General features: G+C 37.7%; 1 protein-coding gene across 1 annotated transcript in view; it reads left to right on the top strand.

Annotated features, from left to right (window-relative positions):
* Positions 1 to 48: 48 nt before the first annotated feature.
* The window catches only part of NRDE2 (NRDE-2, necessary for RNA interference, domain containing), a 28,323-nt gene continuing 17,100 nt past the window's right edge, over positions 49 to 11,271 (top strand). The window contains exons 1-5 of the mRNA XM_015629952.3: positions 49 to 180; positions 3,909 to 4,017; positions 6,044 to 6,259; positions 8,102 to 8,251; positions 10,643 to 11,105. Of these exons, the coding sequence (XP_015485438.1) occupies positions 102 to 180; positions 3,909 to 4,017; positions 6,044 to 6,259; positions 8,102 to 8,251; positions 10,643 to 11,105 (1,017 nt within the window). The 5' untranslated portion in view covers positions 49 to 101. The remainder of the gene's footprint in view (positions 181 to 3,908; positions 4,018 to 6,043; positions 6,260 to 8,101; positions 8,252 to 10,642; positions 11,106 to 11,271) is intronic.

The following is an 11,271-nucleotide window of genomic DNA, read 5'->3' as shown; positions in this document are numbered from 1 at the left end:
ATCTTGGGGCCGGGCGGAAGAACTACCGCTCCCAGCCCGCTCGGCGCCGCGGCGCCATCTTGCCGTCGGCAGCTCGGGCGGGGGGCGGCGGCGGCCGAGACATGGCGCTGTTCCCGGCCTTCGCCGGGGCCGCCCAGCCCGGGGAGCCCCCCGCCGGCAGCTCCGAGGGTTCCACGAGAGGTAAAGTCCTGGGAGAACCATCTTTCCCTTAACAGCTCTCCGGCAGCCCTCGGCACACGAGGCCCCGCTCCGGCAGTGCCTCGTCCCGCTGTGGAGCGGCGGCGGGGGCGGTGCCGCCGCCGGGTCGGGCCCATCGGCCCCTAACCATCGTACCCGGAGGCTTAGGAGCGCGGCACGGGGGCTTTTGGTTGTTGGTTTTATTATTTTCTTTTTTTTTTTTTTCCCTTCTTTCCCCACTGGCTTTGGCTATCTTGAAAAGTGTTTTAATTCCTTGCTTATTAAGCCAAATCATAGTTGTAAAGGACTTTTTTGGAAGGTTACAAGTGAGATCACGATTCATTGTCTACATTGACTGTTGTAGTTGTTGTCTAGAGAGTGATACTTTTAATAAAATAAATAATAGTATTAAAATAAATAACACTTTCTGGTGTAATGCCAAGTGGTGAAGTAGGTATTGAGTTTATTAATTCTACTGAACAGGATTTGAACTAACCTTTCCTTTTGCTTGCCAGGTTCTACCACCCTTAAATCTGGCCATTCTCTAGACACCACAGCGAAGGGAAATCAAACAATTATTTACCTAGGTTAAATTTCTTGTATGTTTGGTCCAGTCGATATGGTGCATTAGCTTCTAGTTCTAACCACTTCTGCACTACCCCTGATGGCATAAAAATGGTTGATACTCACTCTGCCAGTACAGAGATGTTCTAGCTGCATTTAGGACCCTTTCTGGTAATGACACTTGGTGTAGGGAGTAGTGGACATGATAAGATCCCAAACTACAACTTCTAGGAATAGAGGAGCTGTTCTATCAGGCAGATATACAATAAAATTCTCTGGTAATAAGACTTTGGTTATATTTTAAAACTTTGGGAATTTAGCCTTTAAGTTTGTTATGGTAGCCTATGTAGCTTCAGGTAACCTTTCTGGAAGATCAGTTTATACAGAAAAAGATGTAAGACTGATCTATGGATCCAGATTTCAGTTGTTAGCACTGCTTATGGCTTAAATTTTGGTATACTGGAAGCTTTTTGTGTGATAATTATTGACAAAACTGGAATGTAACTTGTTTGGTTTATGTTTTAATAAATATTGTACTTTGTTGTTGGCAACGACATTTTAATGTAAGTTGTAAAAATTAAATATTAACTCACAACCACATTTATGGTGGTGTATATCAAATTTCACACATTCAGCTTGTGAGAACTTGAGAACTTGACAGGCATCTGTCTCTCTGATAGATGGTTCTCTGCTCAGAGCTGATGTGAAGCCAAAGTGCATCATAATACAGAGATCCCAGAGTATTTTGATTTTAATGTTACGTAAAACTAAGGTGCCTTTAGCAGACATTCAGGGCTGCTTGATAGCTTTATTATAAAGGTTGAATAATGTATATATGTTGGTCATGTTTCATGCAGCCAACCACTCTGCCTCATACTTTTAAAAACCTTCCCAAACTGTTTCTAAAGTGAAAGTGATGTCTGAAACAGAAACAGAAGCGGTGCTTATGCTTCCTAAGCTGCCCAATTGCTGAGTTGCAGCAGCCTCTAGAGTGGTGCAATTTTCTATATGCTTTGTTACAATTATGTTGTCAAGCTTAATTACCATTTGGTGGAAGATAAATTGCAAATTTATCTGTAGCCATGAAGAGAGCAGTGGTAATAAGTAACCCTGCTGACATTAGTAAGCATAATGTGCAGCATTTTATATTTGCAGTCTGAACTATGCTGTAGGTCAGATGATGCAGTGAATTTTGTTGAAAGTAGATATTCAGGATCCTGAGAGGCAACCAAAGGCTTTGTGTAACTCTTAAAAATTGTCTCTCTAGACATGCACTGTAAATTTTTAATTTTTCTTTTTGCTTGAGAAGGTATAAAGAGAATGTCATTGGATTGCTGCTGCTGTTGTGCTCATAAACATGTAACAAGTACATGCATATTATTGAAAAATAGGTCTTTTATATTTGCTCTGCAAAAATTATAAATTTCTTAGACATTCCACAAGAAGAAAACCTAACAAGTGAAGAGATAGTGTGGAATGCATTGTGATGTTTGAGATGCTTGTATCCAGCTAACTGATTCACTTGAGATTATTTACAGGTGGTTTGAACTTTCATGTTTCATAATGGCAAAAATTGCTCATTTCTTTCTGAATATTAGGTCAATTTGATTAAATTCTTCAGAAAATACTGTACGTGGAGAATTCTGAACTTCCCTGCTGTAGTCACAGAGGTCGTGGAGTGATTCTTCAATGCATTAAAGATGCAGTTTGATCTTATCTGCTTAGGTAGAACCAAGCTGCAGGAACAGGCTGGGAAATGGTGCATAGTGGTGTTCTGCAGCATATTGGTTGGGCTGGTCATGGGAAGTGTGTTTTGGTTTTGACAGTGCCATGAATTGTGGATTCTCCCATGCACAAAGATGAAGGTTCAGGAGCCAGGGAGGTGATCACTCCTCACGGGGCCTTTTGTAATGGGGTTGGACTCCTGGGAAACACAAACTCTGACTTTGCTTTATTATATGCATTTTTTGATGTGTTTAACTTAGGTTAACAACTTGTTTGCAGTCTAGTCTGCTTTAAATCCTTTTGTGGTGACAACTCAGGGACATGAGACAGAAGAAAGCTTTTCATACCAAAATTCTGTTTCTGAAAGAAATACTTTAGAAGGAGGAGAGTTATATGGCTTGACAGACAATGAGTTCATGCTGTTTAAGGAGTACAGGTCAGTGCAGTCAAGAGCACAAAGACAAGAATGTGACAGGAAGAACACTCAGGCAAAAATGATTGTAAAGAGCAGGGAGGAGAGGCAAGGAAACCAAATTTGGTCCTTAATGTTGTCTCTGTCAGTGTGGCACTGGAGGGGCTGCTGCTGTTAAATTCTGTATTTGCGCAAAATTACTTTTGTTGTTTAATAGCTAAGAGATTTCACATGCTTAAAAGAATTCTAGAAATGAAAACTCTGTGAAAGTCATTATAAAACTTTTAATATCAGTAAAATTATGACAAAAAATTTCCCTTCCACATCGTGTCAGTGTCTGATCTTATCTGGTGACTGAAATGCAGAGATATAGATGCAGAATACTTATTGCTGACTAGTGCATCCAAATTAGAATCAAATGGCTTCCTTTCACACTGTTGAAAGGTCTAATGATGTTTCAGTGGTTAGAGAACTGAGAATCCAGTAACATGTTTTGGCCACTTGAGTATTCTTATCAGCAGTGGATGGATAAAATTGTCAGTGTAATTTGCAGCAGTAAAGCACACTTTTGTAAGTTTGTATAAGCTTTAAAACATTCATTAACTATACCTTTTGTTTAATTATGCCTTTCTGTATTTTTTTAATTTCACTTTTTGAATATGTAACTAATTTTATTCTATATTGTATATAGAAAATTATGTATAATTGATATGTAGTAGTAAATATGATACAGTAGATTATCTTATATAACAAATTTATATAGTCTATATATAAAACTAGAACTTTTAAATCATAAAAATGATTGTTGGAAAGATTATTTTTTATGTATAGAGCTGTGTATTAAACATGGAATCTGCTTTCAGTATGAGCTAAATGAAAATTTCATGGAGTGCTTTCCAATATGCTCAATTATTTCACATGACTAAGTGACATTTACTGTGAATTTAACTGTCTGCTGACTAAATTAACCCCCAGCTTAAAAGCAAACAGCAAGCTAATTTGTATTGGTCTCACTTTTTGTTACCTACAGAGTTAGACTGGCTTAGTAACCCAAGCTTCTCTGCAGAGGACGCATTATTACTGCACCAGCGCACTACAGAAGTTGCCAATCTCATTCCTGAAAAATCACCATTAATAAGGTAGAGTGTACTTCAATGTCTTTGGAAATAGCCTCTTTCTTTTGTACTTCTTACCTTTTGTTATATGAGACCAAATTCAGAAGCTAAAAGCTGTTTTTCATTCTACTGTTCATTATTTAAAAATGCCTGAACTGAGTCGTGTGTAAAAGAATGAATAATGCTTCCATGTCCTTTAACTTAAAAAATGAGAAATTGTATGTATGCAATTACATTCCCATTTTCTTTTTCTCAGAGCAGCATTTAAATGATTGTTTTTTTGGAATGGAGAGGGAACTGAGCAATCATGATTCTTCATTAGCTTTTGAATGTCTAAAGTGACCCTTGAAAAAATGTAAAGATTAAGCATTATCTTTATGATTTCTCTGTGGAAACCAGAGAAATCAACCACAGCTGACTTTTTTGCTTTTTGAAAAACAGTTGCTGATGTGAACTAATGAAATATTACCTGTATCTAGTTGAGTGTGACTGTAGAACATGCTGGTCAACTCAAGTGGGTGATTTTATCCTTTTGCAGAAAGGATCTTTAAGCAGCCAGGTTTGCTGAAGAATTGGTTTAAATTAGTTCCCTGGACTAGTTGCTGTTCTTGGCTTATCTACACTGTAATTAGCACTCAATAGTGAATGCAGTCAGGTTGTAGTTGTCAAGTTCAAAATCTTAGTCACTTTTAATTTGACACAAGCTCCCTTGTCTATGATAATTGTTGGTATACATGACAGAGAATATAATACCAAGCACACCTAAGTACATCTTTTTCTGTACTTAGTCTTGCATTTACATGCATTGTGTGTTTGAAATGCATGTATGATTGTTTATCAATCATATATTCTGCTGTGTTTCTTCAAATGTTTTTAGGATTTTAATGTCATAAAGCTAAGGATTTTGCAAGTTACCATCAGATAGAATGACATAATAAACCCATCCTATTAATTTTATCTTTAAAAAGGACTTTGTCAAAAAATAGTGTGCAAAAAAATGTTTGGGTGTTTGTTGCTTGGGGTTTTTTTTTTGCCTATTACCTGGGTGTTTGTTTATTAATAAAAACTAATTGGTTTTATCTCAGTTCAGTAAAAACTAACTGCTCCAACCTAGTTGGTGGTTTTAAAAGGGTTTGTTTTAAAGATCTGCTAATGGTTCTTCTTTGGTTTCTTCTTCCTTAGGGTCCTTAAAAAAAACGTGTCAGGTCTGTTGCTTGAGATGCCTTTTTTCTGAAATACAATATTTTCTTCTATTGGTATATTAGGAATACTGAGAGTTGTCATTCCTTTCTTTTATTGAAAGATTGCAGAAAAAAAAAAGTTTAAAGAGTTTGTGCTTTAACTAAGGGTTAGAGAAGACCTCCATTATTCATTTGGCTACTAGGTGTGGGAATTTTTGTGGTATGTACAGCAATATACATTTGTTTTACCAAAACTCTGTGTCCTTTGTGTCATCTCTCAATTGCTTGGTTGTCTGTTGTACACAGTGTTATTTATTGCATTATGCTGTATTATATGATAACATTATTCAGTAGTCATCAAAAATGTTTCTTGATTGGTAGATTTGATTCTTTTAATCTGGAAGTGATTTTAAAAGTGTGGTTTCGATACTTCTTATATAAGTCATAAAAAGCAGGGAAAAAAATTCAGACCTTTTTCTTTTGCAAACCGCAGTGAAAGATTTCTCAGTCTTTTGGCTTAAGTTGTTTAGCAAAGTTAGGAAATTTTTATCATCTTGGTCATCTTCATTAATTTGGCAATGTTAACAGATGGATATTTGTACAGATCACACATCAAAATGCCTTGACAATTAGAACATTAAGACTGGTTGTCAGTAATTCTAATAGCTGAAAAATATAATTGTGATTTAATACAGATTTATATCACTTTTGCAGTATATGTTACTGCTACCTTCTCAAAAATATACAGGGAGAATAAAGATGAGGAGTAAAATGTTCTGAACTTTCTTACAGTGGTATTCCTTAACTTAATCAGTTTTACTGCTTAGCTGTATAGGTAAATATAAATGTATATACTTTTTTCCAAGCAGGACTTCTTCAAGATCTGAGTTGTCAGAGGAGAGTGATACAGATGAGAGTCTGAAAAAGACAAGTAAGAAAAGGAAAAAGAAAAAGAAAAAGCATCATCACAAGAAGACAAAAAAGAAAACCAAAGGAGATTCCAGTAGCAGCGAATCGGATGTGGACACTAAGCACACCAAGGACAAAGGAAGTAGCAAAAGTAGTGAAAAGGAAGCAGCAGCAAAGTATGTATAAACACTATGCAAGATGTAAATTCATTGTGTTCTTGTGCTTGTCTCTTCAATTGAAATTTTTACCACTGATAAGTCATGTAGAGGCTTCAGTTTTTGTAAGCATCTTGTTCCCTTTCACAGATCTTTTGTGAGGTTTTGGAGAGCAATTGCATTAAACATTCTCAGTTGGTGCAAAAATCTTAATATATGGTTGGGTTTGTCTTGTAACTTCCTCCTCACGGAGTTAAAATTTTAAGACAAAATTTGTTATATGATTTAATATTTCTTTTATATCCATATATTTTGCTTCATACTTTCTGCTTGTAATATTTTTGTGTGAGAATTTGAACAATCAAAATTGTTTTGTGAAATATTCATTAATTCCAGGGGCTCTAAAGTACTGTGTAATTAGTGGAGACGTTATTTTTTATGGAACAAAAAAATGGGCATGTAGTGCCTATCATGATCTTTGGGCAGCAAAAGAGTTTCTGTGAATGTAGCGAGTATCCAGGTTTGGCATACCTAGCTGGGCTTTCCTCAGGCTGTTGGGTTTTTAACATTTCAAGGTGGCCCTATCAAGCTGGCTGTGAGTCACCTTCTCCTGGTTCTCACTATATTTTCTAGTTTGAGCAGCTGTTTTGCCTCTCTCTGATTCTCTGGTTCCTGTGTTTTCTTTGGGATCAGCAGCTCTGGCTCTGATTCACCACACTGCCTTCTACTCCTGAGGATTTGGTGATGCTGAGGAATTGTTACAATTTATGTTGACTGGGTAGTCATTGAATTTCCCCCAGTTTACTACTTTTCTCAATGGGCATTAATCAGGAGCTGAAATCTCAGATTTGTGGGATGTGTCTATGCTAAGGTGACATTTTTTCCCTGTGGAAGAGTGGCAGAGGTACTGAAGATGTTGTCTGATCCTTCTAGCCACACATGGTTCCTCCTTTATGCTAACTTTTATTGGATTGTGGTGGCTAAGGCTTCCTTGACTATGAGGAAGGACAGTAAAAATTACTTGAGTGCTAAGCCCATTCTGCTGTATTCCATCACTCATGTGTGGTGGGAGGGTGCCTAGGTGTGGTTCATAAGCTGTTTGCTAGGTTGGGCCAGCCAGCCAGTGCTTTCCCAAAATAAAAATGTTGAAGTTCTTTCATGGTGTCTTTTTTTAATACTTTCCATAAATTGTTGATGCTGAGAGAATACTGAATTTTCAAAAGACTGGTTTTGCAACCTGAACTACAAAATTGCTCTGAATGTGAAAAGTGGTGTGAAATTTTAGAAAATTTTTCAAGACTCTAAAACTCACATATTTGTAGCATAATTTCAGATTGCAAATTCATAGTTATCTACAGTTCAGAGGCAGGCAATTTACATTTAAGTTCATTTGTATAACTGTAATCCATAAACCACTTTGATATACACTGTTTAATCAAATGCATGGGTATAGTTACATCTAGTCAATCCCCTTACAGATTATTGTCTTTTTCTTGGTTGTAACATCAAAGTAAGTTTTGGAAGACAAAAGTAAATTTTGGAAGTAGTAACACGTGGCTTTTGGATTACAGTGTGCCAAGCAATTGATTGGATTGATTGGTTAAATCAGTTATTACCTTTCGTAATCATAAATTCAGTTTTTGGAAGAGCAAGGACTTTTGGTGTTTTGATTTGATGGTTCTATTAGTGTATTTCTAATTGTTTTTTCCAAAGTGTGGGACTGGCTTTTAAGAGTGGATCACATACAATGACTTTGAGTAAGTTAAATTATTACAAACTACAGAAATGGAATGTTTATTGGGTTATGTAAAAGCTGAATATGTGCACAAATGCTTAGAATATCCTCCTTTTCCTTGTCTGCAGTCTAGGTAAGAAGGCATCAAATGTTACCAGCAGTCGCTCTATCTGGCTTGATGATATCCAGGCCCCCACAGCAGACACCTTCCGCATAGACAAGAAACCAGACCCTGCAAACTGGGCCTACAAATCCTTGTATCGCGGGGACATAGCAAGGTACAGAACGTTGTTCCCAGGTGGTATCCAAACTATCAGAGTCACTGGAGTCTGTCTGCAACATTTTTACATAGAAGATGAGAAAAGATAACTGAGTAGGTTATTTCAAAATTTGACTTGGTGTTGGGCCAGTGTCAATGGGCCAGTGTCAATGGCAAGTGATATCCCTAGGGGGTCTGTACTGGGACAAGCGCTATCTAATGTGATTTTCATCAGTGACATGGACAGCAGGATCAAGTGCACTGTCAGTAAGTTTGACAACACTAAGCTGAGTAGTGCAGTTAATGCTTCTGAAGGGCAGGATGGCATCTGGAGGGACCTGGGAAAGCTCAGCAAGGGGGTCCTCGTGAGATTTAACACTAGCAAGCTGCTGCACCTGGGTCAGTGCAACCCCAGGTATCAACACAGGCTGGGGGATGAACAGATCAGAGCAGCCCTGCCAGGGAGGACTTGGGGGTACTGGTTGATGAGAGCAAGTGGATGATGAGCTGGAAATATGTGCTGGCAGCCCAGAAAGCTAGTTCTATCCTGGGCTGCATCCAAAGCAGCGTGGCTAGCAGGACAAGGAAGGGGATTCTGCCCATCCATGCTGCGCTGGTGATACCCCACCTGGAGTGCTGCATCCTGCTCTGTAGTCCCCAGCTCAGGAAGGACATCAGCCTTTTGGAATGAGTCCAGAGAAGGGTCACCAGGTTGATTTCAGAGAGCTGGAGCACCTCTCCTATGAGTAAGGGCTGAGAGAATTGGAGTTGTTCAGCCTGGAAAAGAGAAGGCTCCATCCAGTACCTAAAGGGAGCCTACAAGAAAGATGGAGAAGGACTTTTATAAGGGCATGTAGTGACAGGACATGTGGAAATGGTTTTAAACTGAAAATAATAGGTTTTGATTGAATATTAGGAAGAAATTCTTTACTGTGAGGGTGGCGAGACATTGGAATAGGCTGCCCAGAGACGTGGATGCTCCATCCCTGGAAGTGTTCCTATAGCCAGGTTGGAAGGAGCTTTGAGCAGCATAATCTAATAGAAGGTGTTTCTGCCCATGGGGTTGGAATGAGATCATCTGTAAGGCCCCTTCCAACCCAAACCATTCTATAATTCTTGGTTAAGTGTTTTAAAAGGCAAAAGATGGTATGAAATAATGGGTATCATGTGCATGATTTTCATTGTTTTTAAAAACATTCTCTGTGTAGCAAATACAGGGCCATCTGTAGGTGGCAGCATGGGGCAGATTCAAAGGTATGTTTTTGAGGTCAGAAATTCCAGGTTGTGCTATAAATTGTCTTTTTGCTCTTTTTGGTCTCTGTTCTGTTTCTGTGTCTGAAAGGGAAGTGAAGGTATTGATTATTTCATACTAGATTGCTCAAGAAGTTTACTTACTTGAGTAGTTTGATACCCTTGTAAGAAAAAAAAAAGCTACAGGTATTTTCTTAGCAAACAGATTTCACCCAAATGTTGTAGTAAAATGTGTCTGTACTATGCAATGCTACATTTCAAGTTAGTACAGATGAAATTGCACATTTGATATCCTTAGTGAGTTACTGGTACTGTGATGGCCCTTCAGAACATTTCCTTGCATTAATACAGAAGCCCATCCAAAGGAGCCTAAAATTGGCTCGTGCATTATGTGTATGCATTTCTTGATTTTCTCAAGAAAATTGTTTACTGTATATACAGTAATACTGTATATAATTATTTGTGGAGGAGGAAGAACTTGTGGGTTATATTTTTGTAGCATTTTAGGCCTTTGCAATAAAATTGCCTGGTTACAATTTGTTTCAAATTTCTATCACCTTTGGATTGTCAGCTATTTTCTGAGATGAAAAGTATTAGTTTAGCATTGCATGTCACTATATCTGCCACTGAAATTTAATTCTTGGTAATATTTGATGATGGTATTTTCCTTTCTTAATCCATGGGATTATTGTGGCCTTTATGAACATGGCCTCTTTTTCTCTTCACACTTCTCTCCACTTTTTGGTATATAAAATGGACAGAGGGTTAGGGATGCAGAAGGAAATTACTTTACTGAACAACTGGTGTCTCATTTTCAGTTTAAAATAATCTAATCTAAGTAACCCTAAATAATGTCTGTTCTTTCTCCAGGTTTGTCTACATGTCTTAAAATGATGGAAAGGAAAAAGGGCTTTCTTCTGCTTGAGTATGACATATATTATTGAACTCAGAAGAAGCTTAGTATGATAGTAGAAGTGTGATGGCGCTGAAAGAATTTATAAATTGAAGTCTTAAATAAACAGAAATTTACCAGGTTCTTAAACTTTTGAAAGTCTACGCATACATCATTTGGGTTAATTTGCAAGTATTTCTTTCAAAAAGGAGGTATCTTTTCTAATGTGTATTTCAGAAGATGTCTAATTGTATTTTCCCTTCCAAGGTATAAAAGGAAAGGAGAGTCCTGTCTTGGCATGGATGCAAAGAAACATTGTATAACTTGGGACAGTTCTGCATCAAAACGGAAGCAAGCACAGAGTCGACCTGAGCGCTACTTTACAAAGAGCAATGTCAAGATGCTGAACACAGATGGGATTCTTGTTCATAATAAAAATTCTCCATCTGATCCACCTGCTTTTATACCAGTTTCCCAAGTGGAATCTGACAATTCTTCTGACACAGCAGAAGTAAATCCTCTTGGGATTTATGATTCATCAACCACAATGTGGCTACAAGGAAAAGGGTCCAAGACTGCAGACAGTGAGTCTGTAAATACACGGCAAACAATTGAAGAGCCTGGGATAAACATGAACTCTGTTCTAATGGCAAAAGTAGAAGAATATAACAAGAAAGTCAGAGAAAACCCAAGAGATGTTAATGCTTGGATGGAGTTTATTTCCTTTCAGGTACGTATTCTAATGGACCTTGTTGCTTATAATAAGTAATAAATACATGAGCATTATATTGTAATTTAATTTGTTTAGAACTATATATCTTTTGTTGGTGAAGAATGAGTTAACTCATCTTCACAAATGTCAGCATGCTTGTGATTGTAGTGATTGCTCTTCCTAA

This window comes from Parus major, chromosome 5, assembly GCF_001522545.3.
Source record: "Parus major isolate Abel chromosome 5, Parus_major1.1, whole genome shotgun sequence".
NCBI classification, from domain to species: domain Eukaryota; kingdom Metazoa; phylum Chordata; class Aves; order Passeriformes; family Paridae; genus Parus; species Parus major.
This window is presented reverse-complemented; position numbering and strand designations above follow the sequence as displayed.